Raw genomic sequence first — 17267 nt, forward strand, 5'->3', positions numbered from 1 at the left:
GCATTCTACCAGAAGTCGAGAGAGCGGAAGAAAAGAAACGCTGAACACCACAGTAAAAAGCGCCGAGACGCCAAGAGCCTCTACGCATCCAGATCAAAGAAGACGCCGCCGTGAGTATTATCATCGCAGGTAACCTCCAACAACAAAATTCCGCTGTCAGTGTTTTTCCTCGGATACCACCGCCTCAGAAGACAGATCCAAATCGTGGCATTCGGGAAGGGGGAATCAACCACTGGGAGCGCTCAGGTCCAGCTCACTCGGCCATAGCACCGGCCGCCATCTTGCCCCCACCCTATGCTATTTGTTGTGGTGAGTGGAAGCAGAATGTGGATGATAGCTGAACAGACCCAGTGATAAAGAGTGTTGAGTAAAATTCCCCTCTACATGTGTATTTTTTATTTATGGAAATTAATTTCATAAGGCTGATGTCACAGCTAAAGCGGTCTCTTACCAAACCTTAAAATGAAAAGGGGGTTAGCTGGGCTTCATTTTCCTGCAGGATCTGAAGAGGGACAGATCTGTGATGCTCTTTAGCTGCATTTATTGTTTTCTATCGTCCCGTGTTAAGAAGAGAGAGGACTAGGGGCGTGTGTGCGGGATGGTGGAGAGGGGACGGCAATTAATAGAATCTGGCATGGCTGCATAAAATGCATTAAAAGGGTTCTGTAGGTTGTAAGACAATGATCCTCTGCTCTATATTATCATTGTACCAATCTTTAAGACGGGGAATGGATGAATTGGGTATAATTCCAAGACATGTCCAGCAAGCAGAGAGACTTGCAGAATCCATAGTGAGTTCTTTTAGGCTGTCCTTTCACTGTAGGCAACACACCCCTGTTAAGTCACAAATCTAATAAGGAAATGTGGGTTGTTAGCTGAAATTACTTCTGTGCCAGAAGACACCACAAGCCAGTCAGTCTTGATTAATTAAGGCCTCAAACATATTTCCATGTGTTACGTAGGATAGGTTGAATGAGGGGCCTAGGAGCTCCTAGATGGTTGGTGGCTTCAAGCAGAGGGTGGCAGATGCTAAGTATTCTAAAGTGTGGTGGCAGTAATGCATGAATTGTAATACTGTTCAAAGAACGTAATGTCATCTTTAGGGATAACTGAGCTAAAATAATGAGATGTGCATAGTGTTACAAAGAATCGACCCTAGAATATTTATCTACTCACCTTCTGATACCAACTAAAGACGATGTAAGAAGACCAGGTGTGAGGGAGACACGATTACATATCTGCCTTCATGCTTGGCTGTGCCACGCCTAGGCTGTTGGATTCATGACTCATAAAGAGGGATAGTTGAGATGTTTGACATCCCGCTTCCGGCCGCTAAAAATGTTTGTCATTGATTTGTTTCCATAGCGCTTAAAAACGAACACAGGTCCCACCTATCACTGCCTCTACTCTGCCCCACACACCCGCTGCAGACCCAGTATGACAGTGCCCAAATTAACATACTAAACTACCAACACCCAGTACCCCTCAGTGCTGAGATCTCATTGCATATAAGAGGAAATAAGGATGAGCCCTATAAATGAGATCTCTTGAAAACGATGGTGCTAAAGGAGGGACGATGCCCAGGACAGTACATATACGGTCTGGTGTTACCTGGTTTAAAAGAAATAAATGGTAAAGCAGTAGTCTAGGAGTGTGCATGTTAAAGCTGCTGTGCCAGAGTTTCCCCCTGCAATTTCCTTTCATGTAGTAAAGATAGGTGGAAGGACCATGGCCACTCACATTACAGACCCCCAATGTATACATGTCAACATATTTGAAATACCTAAGAGTTATTAGAGAGATACATTTTATTGTTATTTTCTGTTAGCTTTCTTGAGAATGAAGGAAAAAGGATGAGAAAGTTCAAATTTAATTTAAAGCTAAAAGTCTCCCCTCTGTTTCACAAGGTTTTGCATGCATGCCATTATGAACTAAGTGCTAGTCTTCGTGAGCTCATCCTGATCTTTTCATGGTCTGTGTTCTCTGTGAGAAACAAGGTACAGAGCAAAGATCTGAAATTCCAGAGGCAAGGTCTGATAGGGCTGAACCAGGACCCCACATCACTTGCACAAGATAGTACCTTGGCAGCCCAACATCACATGCTGGCCTAAATCATAGCAACAGCTCATGATCAGACAAGGAAGGTTTAAAAATCAGTGTTGAGCAGTGTGAAAACATTTCTGTCCAAACCCCACACAGAATATGTCGAGATCACTTTAAGTGGAATGGGCTGCATACATATTTTAGTGGGTCATAACAGCAAAATGGCTATTAATTACTAAGCATGTGTTATGTTCCATGTGCAGAGGGTATCTGCACATATGGGTAATTTGAGATTATTAACAAGGATAATGCAAGTACAAAATGAATACTCATCAGATGGAAGCAGTGCCATTGCATGATATCCCACCCTAGCCCCGCCCCTAGCCCCGCCCACTAGCCACACCCCTAACTACATTTGATGAGTCCCTGCACTTATTTTTTTTCCATTTAAAGCACTGAGTATTATACTTCTACTTGGATTTTGTACTCATTTGTAACATGCACACATCACCTTTCCTCTTGTAACGTATCGTTTGCTACCTCTTGTATTTTGTTTTCTTTTGATACATGCACAATTGCCACCATTGCCTCATGTAACGTAAAGTTTCTTCTTGTGTTTTGAGTGTCTGCCATTTATTGCAGTATTATACCTCTACTTGTACTTTGTACGCTTTTGCAACATGCACACGTCACTTTTTCCTCTTGTAATGTATCGTTTGCTACCTCTTGTATTTTGTTTGCTCTTGATACATGCACAGTTGTCACTATTGCCTCATGTAACGTAACGTTTGCTTTTTTAACATGCTCACTTGTAATTTTCTCCTCATGTATCATTACTGTTCCTATTGTGAAGCGCTCTGACACCTTCGGGTAAAGTTCGCGCTATATAAAAGCGCATTAAATAAAATAAAATAAATACAATTTCCTGCTGCACTTGTACCATACGCATAGCCTAGGAAATAAGACGTCAGAGTGCGCGCGCGCGCTCCGTCTTGATGATCGCAGTGAGCAGGTCCTGGTGATTAGTGTTTCACTTTGGAATATGCTCTCGAGGTTTGTTGATGAACCTGTCCTACGGATTAGTGTTTCTTTGGGAATGCCCTTTAGAAAGTGGTATCTTTGATCGCAATAACAGGCTCACAAGGAGTAACTCACTCGCCTGTTTCAGGGCTCGCAAAACATCGGCACCTCCTCATTTAAGTCTGCCAGAGAGACGACATACATCGTAGCGGGAGGTCCCTGAAGAGGAACATATTCAAGAATCACTGGGGAGAAATGTCCTGGAAGGGTTCAGTGGAGGTGAGTCCTGTGCTGGAAAGGGCTCTGAGTCTGGTGGGTGAAGGAACGACCGCCTGTAAAAAGGTGAGCGTCCAGAGTTTGGAAGGTTTTACTCAGTTTACAGATGTAATCAATATTCTTATCCTGTTTCTAGTCGTGCATAGCATGGTGAATAGATAATCTGCTATGTATCTGTCAACCGGTGAAATGTGAGGGGATCTGCAGTATTTAGCTTGATATTAATACTCATGCCAGCCTGCCACATGTGAAATACTTTAAATAATACATTTCGGTTACATTGAAACTGCTTGCGCTTCCCTGACAGATGTTATATACGTTACCAGTCATTACGCAGCATGCTGACTCCTTCCTTGTCACACATGAACTCCAACACGTACCCTCAGCACGTACTCTCAGCACGTACCCTCCGCGGCAAGGCTAATAATGCCCGGCTACTTTCTGGTAGCCTTCGTTACTTTTAGTCCTCATCACAGTAATTACTTTTGAAGAGGGCCCTATCCCTCACAGGAGAAAGAATAAACAATGTAAGATACGCCAACCCACCCCTGGGTTTATAAGATTCACGTACTCTATGCAGGGCTTTAAATGGATGTTTGGCGGGTCCGGAGAGGGGCGTGGCCTATATAATTAAGAGGTGGCTTAAACATCTAAGTTCAAAAGTAAGTTTATTAAGGAGATAAAGATGTCAATACATAATATAATAAAACAGTAAATTTTCACCTTAAGCAAAGTAACTCTTAGGATCAAAAATAATTGGAAATATAAACCAAATAGACCACCTGAAGAAAAGAGCAGCATAAACTAGCTAAATTGGATTGGCATATACAAAATAAAAATGTATTACATAAAAGAAGTACAAAGCAACATTAGGAAAGTCATGGAGGTTGAAAAACTTCTTGTTGGTCAGGGTTCAGAGACAATGATCTTTTAGCACTGGCATCAATAAACAATGTAACAGGTAACCGTAAGCTTAATCGTTTCGTAACCATATGAATAGGATAGACAAAAGAAGTATCTAATCTATGATTGTGGCAAATGGCATACCACCACGCCTGATATGATATCTTTGCAAAATCTTTCCAATTTTTGGTTATTTGTTGGAAGGTAACCGCCAATAGTAAATCAATGATTTCAGTATTGGAGGTATGATTTGCCCAAATAGGGGATTCACTTCCCAGGAACACGTGGGCAGCTGAAAAAGGGAAACTGGAGCCAAAGATTAGTTGATTTGGGACCATACACTTCTCCAAAAATTGCTAACAGGCGAACACAAAAATAACAAGTGATTCAAGTCTGCCAGTGGAGATGAGCAAGTCCAGCAAGTATCAAGCGTAGCGGTATGTCTCCTGTTTAGAGTAACCGGGCAAAGCAAAAGTATACTGTATATGAAAAAGAGGGTCTGCGTGGTGTTTGCAGCCCTCGAGGACTTTCTGATCTTAGTCCAAATTTTATTCCACAAGGACTTTGACCAGTCAACTCCCAGATCCGCTTCCCAAGCAAGTTCCACCTTTGTTTTTTCTCTTATAGTATGTGAAGAACTTATTGACTGTAGATAGCAGAAGCCTTAGGTTTGGTGCAAAGCAAGGTGTGTAGTATATTGACTGGGGAGAGAGTGAAGGCGGCGAGAGGTGCAAATTGAGCACAAGCGCTGAGAAGGGCTTGTCTCAAAAGGTTATATTTAGATTGAAAGGACCCGGGGCAGGTTAAAGAGTTCACTGAGTAGAGAAAAAGACAACATTTCATTCTGCGCAAACAAATGATTAACCCAAATTAGGCCTTTGTGTCACCAAGATTTCCAGTAAAAAGGTCACCCCGTATCACTACTAACTTATTATGCCAAATTGTGGATTTGAGAAAAGAGTCAAAGTCCAAAGGAATTGGTGGTGAATTCCAGCTCAAAATTTTACAAGTGTGTTTAAGTATAGGGGTGGATAGGGATTGTGGCTTTCGAGAAAAATAAATATATTCTTGAAAGGAAAAGGGGGATAAAAAAGGCGTTTAAATGTAGTCCATAAAGGACAGCCTTCTGAGGGATCCGCAAGCCAATTCGAGGATTGACGAAGTAAAAAGGACTTCTGATAAGTGGGAAAATCAGGAAAATTGACCCCTCCTTCTGACTTAGGACGTATAAGTTTCGATAGTGACAAGCGTGATTTTTTTATTATTCCACAAAAAAGAGGAAAGTATAGAGTTAATCTTTTTAAACAATTTTAATGGAATGGAAGTTGGGATGTTAGAAACTGCATACAGTATTATAGGAGTCATCATCATGTTTATGGTGTCTAGTCGACCCCACCAAGATAGATATAGAGGATTCCATTTGGCGGTTAGTTCTGAGACCATATGTATACACTTATTCATGCACAAGGAGATTGTATCGGTAATGGAAGGTGTAAAATGTAAACCTAAATATTTGACGTGATTGGGACTCCATGCGAAATTTTAAATGACAAAATCATCTTTAAAGGTATATTTAGTTAGAGGTAATATCTCGCATTTATCCTTGTTCAACTTGTACCCAAAAACAGAGGAAAGGGATTCGACTTCCTGTAAAAAGGCAGGGATAGAGGTCTGTGGTTTTTAAATAAATAACAGTATGTCATCAGCATAAGCTGCAAGTTTGATTTGCACATCGAACCCATGTATGTCTTGGTTTTGGCGTATTTTGGACAAAAAAGGTTCAAGGGCTAGATTGAAAAGAAAAGGGGATAAAGGCCAACCTTGGCGAACACCTCTACCTAAATCAAAGTATGAGGATGTAGCGCCATTAGCACATACCTCTGCACGTGGGTTTGAATAAAGGAGTGATATTAGAGATATGATTTTGGGACCGAAACCGAACCATTTAAGAGTGTGAAAAAGGTAGGCACACTCAACTCTATCAAATGCTTTTTCTGCATCTAAAGCTATTGCTGCTAAGGATTGGGATGAGTGAGAAGATTTAGACAAAACATAAAAAAATAAACAAGTATTATCTGTGATAAGACGGCCCTTAACAAAACCAGATTGTTCCATTCCTACCAAGTTGGGTAAATGAGAATCTAAGCGCATGGCTAAAGCTTTTGAGAACATTTTATAGTCAATGTTGACTAATGATATAGGTCGATAACTTTTGCAATATTTTAAGTCTTTACCGTCTTTGGGGTTAAGGCAAATTAATCCTTCTGAGAAAGAGCCAAAAGAGCCTCCTGAAAGCAAAAAAAGAGTCTAAATGGTTGTGGAGTTTAGAAAGTAACAGCTTTGCGAAATGTAGAAAAAACTCAACGGTAAAACCATCTGGGCCTGGGGCTTTATCCTTTTTAAGAGTTTGCAAGGCAGTGAGGAGTTCATTTTGTGAAAGATTAGATTCCAGGGATGAAAGGTCATGTCGGATGTCTGAGGAGTGATGAATTGTAGAAAAAAACTGGGAGATATGTTGGTTGTTGTGAGGGGGGAATCTCTGAGGTATAAAGTGATTTATAAAAAAGCAAAAATTCGTTCAGGATTTCTGCGTCTTTACATTTCAGTGTTGAATGTTCATCCATGATAGATTCAATATTGAGTTTATGTTTCACTTTCAGATAGCTTGCTAAGACTTTTCCTGCTTTGTTCTGACTACCATAGAATTTTGCACTAGATTTTAATAGCTATAATGAGGCATTATCCGTGGACTCCTTATTAAATTGTAACTTAGCATTTATGAGCGCAGATAAACAATCTTTTGATTTAGAAGAGTAGTAAGAATGCTCCAGTTTCTTTATCTTGTTTAGGAGGTTGTTGGTTAATTCACGTGCTATCCTACGTTTCTTGGAGACATAACCAATAGTAAAATCTCTGGCTGATGCTTTGAAAGCGTCCCAAACAACCGAAGGAGATATATTATAGTTTTGATTGAATAAAAAATATTATTTGAAAAAGGAAATGAAGGAGGTTGTAAACGATGAGTCCAGAAGAAGAGCATTATTAAAACGCCATCTTCTAGGAGTGCCAGTTTTTTGTAAGATATCAAGCTGGATAGATAGAGGGGCATGATCCGATATTAAGATAGACCCAATATCAGCAGCTAATAATGATTGGGAAACATTGTGGGAAATAAAAAAGTAATCAATACGTGATTGAGTATGATGGACTGGAGAATAATAAGTATACTCTCTTGTGATAGGGTTGCAAAGTCTCCAAGCATCAATAAGTTTGTGTTGTCCAATGGTTTGAACAAAAAGTTTGTGCGCCATGTTTGGGATAAAAGAGACTGTTGAATTGCGATCAATGAAGGGGTCTATAACTTGATTGCAGTCGCCTGCCAAAATAAAATTATCATCAATGCAATGAGTAATTTGTTGGGCTAAGGAGGTCCAAAATGAGGACTCGCCAGCGGTGGGGGCATATACATTAAGTAAAGAAACCGGAGCATTCCCAATCAACAACTTAATACATACCCATCGACCATCCTTATCAGAACATTGAGAGAGGTGCTTAAAAGAGAGTGATTTACGACAAAGAATTAAAACTACATTACGTTTACCGTCTCCTGGAGAAAATAAAACGTCCCCAACCCAACCCCTCCTCAATTTTAAAGATTCTTCAGCCATTAAATGAGACTCTTGTATACATGCTATATCAGTTTCTAATTTAGCTAAATGAGTCAAAACCCTTTGTCTTTTTATAGGCGAATTCAGACCCTGACATTCCACGACAATAATTTCAAAGACATAAAATAATTAGAGAGAAAAGCATAAGATACGGATCCAGATTATCTGCTAAGCAACCAAAGGCATAGTAGAGAAAAATTGAACGAAGTAAAGGAGTAACCATATAGTATAAATTAGAAGAGATAAAGAGTGAGTTGTAGGAGTACAAGATCGATTAAATTAAAAGATGATGAGTAGGGTGAAAGCGTAATCAAAATACTTGAGAGAACCAAAGGAAACAAGAAAAGGAAGGCAAGAGAGAGAGAGAGGAAAAAAGGGGGGAATGGGAAAAAGGACATACCTAAAGATATCAAACCGGGATGAGGCGGGGGGGGTGAAACCACATGGAACAAGTGGCACGCCCAAGTTCGACGATGCGGAGGACGAAGAAGGAAACACGCCACGTTTGACAAGACAACAGCGAGAGGCAATCATCAACAGTTCTGTGAAAGACAAAAAGGAAATAATTAAGAAAATTGTTGTAACTAAGTCAAGTGAAAGCACATTAATATCAGATTGGAAACATGTAAAGATGCAACATAGTACAACAATAAAGTGAACAATTATGGATTATTAAACCAGTGCAGCAACTGAGAAAAGAATAATTCTAACAAATTCATTAAACTAAATGGTATGAGATGATGAAGCTCCTGAAGAATCCATGGCCTCTGTTTTGCAAGAGTTTATGAAGCTCTGTAGTTTCAGTGGATCTTCGTAGGTTGTCGTTCTGTTTTGGTAGGTGACCTTAAAAAGGCAAGGATGAAATCTTGTGAAAAGAATAAAGTCGAACCAGACCACACAACACGTTGAATTGATTTGACAGCTGCAAGAACCTTTAGTAAGTCTGTATATTCGAGGAAGTATAGTATGACTCCTCTCGGTCTTCGTGACGTTGATGCATTTGATGTCTGACGACCAAGCCTGTGAGCTCGTTGGATATTAAGCGAAGTATCCTCTGGCATATGAAGTAACGTTGGAAGAAAGGACTTAGGGAAAAGAGTCCAAGCCCTCACTTCCCTCCGGTAGGCCATAGATACGTAGATTATTTCTCCTATTGCGGTTTTCAAGGTCTTCGACCTGTTTTTGTAATGTGGAAACTTGAGATTGTAGTGCATTGACCTTAGTCAGTAATCCCAAAAGAAGACATGCTATGTTCAACTACCGTAAGTCTTTCGTCTATCTGAGACCAATTCTCAGTAAGGAATTGTAACTTGGCATTTGTTTCCTCCATAAAAGGTCGGAGGGCCCGTATCTCTTCCAACAACAACTCCAATGAGGCAGGAGAGGAGTGCTTTGGTGGAGAGGGAGGGTCCTTTTTCAGGCGTTTTATTGTAGACTTCCCAGCCGGTGAAGGAGCAGAGTTTGACGTAATGGCCCCTTGAGTGAAAACAATACAGAGTCTTCCATCTTGGCGAATTCTGAGAAGATTCTGGAGTTCTTAATATAAGAGTGAGTGGATCTAGAAGCGAGGACCAGTTTTTTTGGGTCTGGCCATGCAAAACAGTACGGAGAAAAAGTATGTATGATGGGAGATACGGTACCAGGCCAGTAGAGGTCAACTGTAAATTCTATTAATTGGTGGATAAAGAAAGTTAACCAAGCTTGCAAAATTATAGGAGCTCAAAACGTTTCCATGCCAATGGTCAAGTAAATGGTATTAATTTATCACAGAATTACATTTCCCATATAAGGCAATGTGGCAGGGGTTAATAACCAGACAGTCTATTGTTAGGAAAATACATACAGAGAATATACGCATTTCATGAGAGAGGCAGACTTAACAACAACCATTAATAAGGTGGGATCCTGTCAAGCATTAAGCAAAAATAGTTGCTGTGTCCGAGTTGCACCCACCGTGTGAGCGTAAGATGATGAAAACAAATGTAGATCCAGTTGTGGTAATGTAGGTTGGTCTAAAATGGCTGCCGTTTAAACTTCCCTCAGCATGAGGAGAAAATAGAGAATGAACACTGTAGATACGGCCAGGCAGGCAAATGAACAGTCATTAAAGATGACAAGTGGTTAAATGAGCTGTGCCATGAATGGGAGTTAGCGAAAATGCATACCGCCTTAGTGAGGAGCTTGGTGGAGTATCGGCATTTCAGGAGAATCTTCACTCACAAAATGGCGGCCGTGATTCGCACCGCTCCGTAGCTGAATGTATCTTCAAGTAAAACAAGATACCAACATGAAAATCAGGAGCGCTGGAGGCAACATCGCAGGCACAACGTTTTCCGCCACCCGCAGCTCCGCTCCAAGTGTGCTGAATGAGCGGGATAGCGCAAACCCGCCGCGCTGCTCCGAGGAGACTCACTCGGGCGCCGCCATGTTCCTAAGGCGCCAAGCCCAGCCCATGGCTTAAACATCTAAACTAAGATTTCTTTAGAGTGCCACCTTATCAATACATTTACAAAGGATCACAATTGCAACTGACATATGCGACCATTTTACTGTGCGCTTTGCAGCGAAGCCAAGGATTGAATGACCATGTATTCTGTTCACCTTCTTGACCTCCTGACAAGCACTGAGAGAAACTCGCACTGCCTTCAGCCACAAATCCATCATACTCTATTATCAACACCTTGATGTGACTCAATTCAAAGTATACACTATTCAAGATTAATATGCTGCTTGTAAAAAACAGTATACCTGAACACAGCATCCTGGAAAAAGCAAACACTCTTAAGGAATACAAGATTAAGTAGAACATGCGAAATGTAAGCAGGAACAACATGGATTCCCTTACTGGTTTGTACGCTCGAAAGAAAGCAACCTTCACTGTCAAGTATTGAAGGTCAACAGAAGGCATAGGTGCAAAGGGCACCCTTTGTAACACTTTTATCATCAAATGAATATCCTAGAGGGAAACTGAAGGTCTACTGCAGGTTCTGGAGTTAGCAAAACACATTAGTAGCCTTGAAATTTGCATATTAGTCTTTCCAAAGCCCCCAGTGCTCACGGAAAGCTTGGATAGCAGTCCATTGGGATCTTAGGGTAGATATTAACAAATCTTTATGGAACACATCAAGTAAAAATTTGAAAATGAAGCAATATCACAAGAAATGGGTGAAAGGGATAAAAATTAATACCACACTTGAACCCTGTCCACCCCAATACTTTTAGAGTAGTAGCTCTTTTAATTGCTTGAAAATGTGAGTTAAACATTCGTTATTATCCGTAGTATCGACATCCTGACATCGGACTATATCGAACTGGCCACTGACGCAGTTCACCAGCATATGCTTGCCACATACATCGCCTCAATGAAGTTGGCGACAAAGCCGGTTAACTGATGGCCTGGCTGAGCCAACAAAAAGTCTTAGTCAAGTGTGTATCCCAGATACAGGGTACTCTATATTCCCCAGGCAGAGAAATACTAAAGGAATTCTCGAGATATTATACTGCCCTGTATGACGAACGACCCTTGGTGAATCCTACCCAAATTGGTGACTACCTTGCAGAGATTGAATTTCTAACCCTGCCCAGATATGACCGTGTTTTTCTTGATGCGGAGATAACCCTCGAAAAAGTCCAAAATACCATCCTTCACTGAAATCATGGAAAGACCCTCAGCCTTAAAGGCCTCCCAGACACATTTTTTTAAAAACAATGTGAAATACTAGCTCCCCACGTACTCCACCTCTACCACAAAGCAAGGGAAGATAGTATCCTCCCACCAGACCTCCGTAGGGCCACTATTATCATCATCCATAAGCTGTGAAAATCCAATTTTCTTAGTAAACACGTAAACTAAGGTCTTGGCTACCATATTAGCCACCAGACTACTAAAAGTGATCACCTCCTTAGTCCACAATGATCAATCCGGCTTTTTGCCGAAACGATCCACCAGAGGGAACTTGCGTAGACTCCATAATTGTATTGTACAGGCCTAAAATAGGCGAGACCCCCACCTTTTTTATCTCACTCGATGCTGAAAAGGAATTTGAAGCAATTCACTGGCCTTTCATGGCGCAAACCCTGCCGAAGCTAGGATTCAAACGCCATTTACGAGAATGGATAAACCTATTATACACAAAACCAGTGGGCGCAGTCGGGGTAAATAATATGTTGTCTCTCAACTTCCCCATTAAGTGAGGAACCCGGCAGGGCTGCCCACTTTCTCCTCTCCTCTTTGCCCTAACCTTGGAGCCTCTGGCTTGTCTTCTTCGGACTCACCCTGACATTAAAGGTTTCCAAATGGAGGGCTCTCCCATCCCAGGAGAAAAAATCCTCATGTACGGGAATGACATTCTGCTTTATCTCACTCGACCCACAGACTCAATCCCTGCTTTCTTCCATGTGTTTGAACCCTATAGTTCCTACTCTGGATATACAATAAATTGGGAAAAGTCCTTACGCTTTCCTGTCGGCAGACGTGTTGACCTGGCCGACCTCCCACGACAAGTCAAAATAGCAAGGGAAGGGTTCCAATATTTAGGAATCTATGCCACGTCAGACCCGGAGCAGTAAAGGATTTCCAATCGGATGCAGCCCGCTGGAAGCAACTCACCCCTGACACTCTTGGGAAGAGCGGCAATATTCATAATGATTACTCTTCCAAAATTCATAGACGCTTTCCAAAACACACATTATAGAATCCCAGATGAGGTGTTTACGGGCATCGAGAGCGAACTGAGGAAACTCCTGTGTAATGACGGTAATCCGATAATAGCACTTGGTAAATTACAACGCAGCCCATATAATAGAGGCACAGGCCTCCCTGATCTCCGGGCCTACAACTGGGTGTCTCATTTTATAGCCATCACTGACTGGGTATATGTGGATGGGTCATCCCAACTCTGCCCTAGAACAGACTCAATTCCAGACTCTCATATCAACATTTACTCTACGGTGCTACTAGGAAATTCACTCTCCTATCAGCTATCCAAATTATTTTGGAAACTTGGGACAAGACAAATTCTTATATAGGGTAGAAGCAAAAAATCATGCGGGAAACACCACTATGGATGGGTAAACCCCTGAAAGAAATTACTAAACTCAAGTTGGCGATGCAGCGCGCGCAAGGTAAATTGTTATATTTATTTAATTACTTACCTTACTCCTGTCCTTCGTATGTCTGATTCTACTACCCCGCCCCACAGCACTCCCTTGGCGAGTCGCCAATGACAATAACACGCCTTATACCCTCCAAAAACTTAGACTAAAATGGGAAGTAGACGTAGGTACACTCGAAGATATTGACTGTGAAGTGGCTCTAATGTTGCCACGGGAAGTGCCAATCAGATCCCGGTTATGTCTTATACAACTGGGAATTCTGCACAGGATATACTATGACAGGGCCTGTCTCCTTAAGATGGGCAGAGCATCCTTGTCGGATTGTCTGTGGTGTGAAAGAGACCGGGGAGATTTCATTCACTCTTTATGGTTGTGTCCTTATATACAGATTTACTGGTGTCAAATACGGTCATAATTAAGTGCGATATTGGAGACCCAAATTCCTGATGATCCCAAATATCTCCTCCTAGGCATACTTAAAGATGTTGATCTACCATGTATGAAACTACTGTTATGTAATCTGGGATCGTAGTCCCCCAGTGAGATTTAGCTAAGAGATGGGGAACTTTTGAGACACCCAATTTTGCTGAAAGGAGGAAGGGTATGGATTTATTTATGGCTGTGGAAAGAGTAGCATTCAAATGCAGAGGTTGCACGCGCAAATTCCACAAAATATGGGGGTGATGTATAGATCACTATGGACTTACTTGTAATGATACCACAAGTCCTTCTCAGCAATAAAATAATGCCATTCATGTTTACATAATGTAATATGGTGATAATGTTTGTACCATTGTCTCTCTTTTTATGTGGGTGCCTACAGTACTTAAACAGCTATTGTATTGTTGTCTTAAAGCTATGCTTGCAGGTTTTGAAAATCTAAATATTTTTTGGGGGAAAAATGTGAGTTTAATGTTCAGGGAGGATTCCTTTGTTTTGCAATCCAAACCTCTCCATTCCGAGACTGAGAGAGAAAAAACAGGAAATGACATAGGATAAGTAACCCTTTCTAGGTCTCGCCTGAGCCAGCGCATGCGCTGGTCTGGCGAGACATTTAGGAGTGGAGTTTTAAAAGTGCTGCCAAAGGCTTTTGCTGGCCTCAAGCGTGCGGCTACGCGCGTGTGAACGTGCACAGCTGCCATCTTGCTTTCTGTAATGGCTCATTAAGCCTTACAGCGCGTGAATCATGCTCCTCCACCCCCTTGCTCTCTGCTCTCACTACCCCCTCCATTCTCCCCCTAACTGCTCGTCCGCTCGTCACACAAGAGACGAGCAGCAGCTTGAAGGGAGGGGGGACATCAAAGTTGAATTGATCAACCCTTAACTGACTTTTGAGCATTTGTTTGCTAAAAGACATAGATGTGCCCGTTCGTTGCTACAACGTTTAGTTTTATTTTCTACCTATTCTGTCTTTTCGCATCATGCGACATTCATGCAAATATATGGCGATCCTTTTGGTTACTTATAGATTTGTTTGTTTAAATGTGTGTGTGCGCCATGTTTTTTTTCTACATGTACTAATTAATGTAAGACAGGACCAGCCAGGCCCACATTCCTCCCCGCCGCTGGAAGCACACACACACACAGGAGACTTGGAATGTGCCGTTATCCCGTCGCCCTTAGGGGGAAGACTGGGCAGGCAGCCTGGGGGCAAAGGTGACGGAGGTCATTCGCATTTCCAGAGCAATGTGTGCCCTTTGGCATCTTAAAATGGGCAAAGATGTGGAACGTGTTATAACAGGAACCACCTCTGTGGCTGACAGCCATGATAGATTTGAAGCTTAAGTGGTGTGATGGCAGCCCTTGTAAGTAACGGTCGGGTAGGCCAGCACTGACGTAAACCTGCCACGCGCATTTTTCATTGAACGGCAAACAGGAAACTCCATAGGCAAAACATATACATGCTAATGCATCTCAAAACATTGCTGAAAGCTGATCCACTTATGTATTTTCGAAAAGTGGTATTTATGTTTTTTTTAACGCAGAGGGCCCTCACTCTCAAAAAGTAGTTTCCAAATCAGTTACTCATAAAAAGCAACCCCAGACAAAGCCAAACACATCCCCTTGCCCTTAATTGTTATGACAAATATACAAACAGCTGCTTGCTAGGGATGGATTAATTAGTTAAAACAATTTAGCGCACACCCGAATAAACCTACCTAGCCTGAACATGCAGTTCTGTCGGTGTCGAGGCAGCACGGAGCAGAAATATATGATTTAACTCTTGTCCGCCCTTCCGGTGTCAGCGTCCCTCCAGCTCCTCTGAGTGGACTCTTCAAACCTTTCCTTTTCCAACCGTGGGGGGAGGGGGCGCAGCTGCGCTTCTGACTCTTCAGCTCTATCAATCCATAGTGGTACGTCCAGCACCTGGAGTCTGGCAGTCGTAGCGCTTTGGGAAGCAGAAACTGCACCATACCGTAGAACGCCTGCAATGCATGCCCTTAATTGTTATAACAAATATACAAACAGTAGCTTGCTAGGGATGGATTGGACAGGGAGGTTAATACTTGTCCCAGGTGAGACTTGTGGGTCGTCGGCGTAATCTCGCGTCATTTCTGGGGCTTTCGCGTTCTGCGTGTCACGTGAAATTCCCGGAATTATGCCACATTTTACCTCAAGAGCAGTCAAACAATGTGAACGACAAGAACACTGGAAGCTCTTGCTTGCAACATGTGTTGTTTTTGTGTTTTTTTTTAGTAGAGCGCGAAATGTGTTCTTCTATCCAAAATAGACACAAGGATACATTTCACAGAAAAATATAATGCTAAATGTGGGTTTTGAATATTGTACAATTGCCTGTAATGTTTGCCAAGTTTCGCTTAATTATGCAAAAACAAATTTTGCACAACCCTATGTGATGCGCCATTTCCTGGACCCGTACACACACGTGCTTCCTCCACCCTCTCTCTCTCTTCCTCCACCCTCTCTCTCTACCCCTCTCTCTCTACCTCTACCTCTCTCTCTCTTCCTCCACACTCTCTCTCTCTACCTCTCTCTCTCTACCTCTCTTCCTCCACCCTCTCTCTCTCTCTACCTCTCTCTCTACCTCTCTACCCCTCTCTCTACCTCTCTCTCTACCTCTCTACCCCTCTCTCTACCTCTCTCTCTACCTCTCTCTATCTGTCTCGCTACCTCCCTCTCTACCTCTCTCTCTCTACCCCTCTCTCTCTCTACCCCTCTACCCCTCTCTCTCTATCCCTCTCTCTCTATCCCTCTCTCTCTATCCCTCTCTCTCTATCCCTCTCTCTCTCTCGCTCTACACACCTCTCTCTCTCTCTCTCTCTCTCTCTCTACACACCTCTCCCTCTCTCTCTACACACCTCTCTCTCTACCTCTAAGTGGCAGCCGGAGCCTGATAGCACTGCTTGTCCTTTAAAAAAAAAACACAAAAAAAAAACAAGCATTGGCTGTCCTTTAAAAAAAAAAAAAAAAAACAAGCATTGGCATCGCCAATAGGTCTCACCTTTGGGGCCTTATAAGTGTTTAACCCTGCAACAGTTAATGTTGTTGCACCAAGGATATTGTGCTGCATAACTTAATACTTATAAGGTCCCAAAAGCAAGACCTATTGGCTATGCCAATGCTTGTTACACCCAGAGGTGGGTGGGACCGATTTTACTTTCTGTTTTTGTCTCCTGTCAGAGGTGTTACCCATCTCAAAGGTACTGACTGGGTATGAGAATGGAGGGACGTAAGGATAAAGGGGTAGTTCCTGTGTACGAACGAATAGACAGTCTACCTTAGACCACATCAGAGACCTAGTCTCAAGTACTCCGTTCTGATGACCAGACAGGCTGTTGGTTAGAAAGGACACTTAACTATTACAACTATCAAGGAAAATTGGATGTGTTTCAATTCAAGCAACACGTCTGCCTACGTTTATTGTTGCTGGCCACGAGAAAGCATTTTGCTGTCCTGGGGGGTGGTGTGAACGACTCTCAGGACGGAACACAAAGGGTCTGCCATTGGAAGAGGTGTTACCTGTTCCTGGCAGGAAGGCAAACCAGGGTGGGAGCCCAAAAGGCGAGTGTCATGGGGAAGACACACACAAGAGGGATTTGTTCTGGTAGACAGGTTGGATTCAGGACAGAGAGGGACTAACAGTTGCCAAATCAGTTTTACTGTGGGTCTGTAGCACTCTGGTTGGCACACCTACAGCGTGGGCTATCAAGAACCACACACGAGAGACAGGTTCTGCCATCTTGTGATGCCAGGCCATGCAAGAAGTAGTCATCAGGCATG

At 42.3% G+C, this 17267-nt stretch overlaps 1 protein-coding gene across 8 annotated transcripts in view; it reads left to right on the forward strand.

Moving 5' to 3' along the window:
* Positions 1–3067: 3067 nt before the first annotated feature.
* The window catches only part of LOC146861679 (zinc finger protein 10-like), a 495345-nt gene continuing 481145 nt past the window's right edge, over positions 3068–17267 (forward strand). For 3 of the 8 annotated variants that reach the window (XM_085646041.1, XM_085646038.1, XM_085646042.1), the window contains exon 1: positions 3094–3342. In XM_085646041.1, the coding sequence (XP_085502167.1) occupies positions 3319–3342 (24 nt within the window). In that variant the 5' untranslated portion in view covers positions 3094–3318. Of the gene's footprint in view, positions 3406–17267 lie in introns of all 8 variants that reach the window. The other 5 variants (XM_085646035.1, XM_085646039.1, XM_085646040.1 and 2 more) reach the window with 3 other exon arrangements.

The sequence above is a fragment of the Triturus cristatus genome, chromosome 3_1, assembly GCF_964204655.1.
Source record: "Triturus cristatus chromosome 3_1, aTriCri1.1, whole genome shotgun sequence".
In the NCBI taxonomy this organism is placed as follows: Eukaryota; Metazoa; Chordata; class Amphibia; order Caudata; family Salamandridae; genus Triturus; species Triturus cristatus.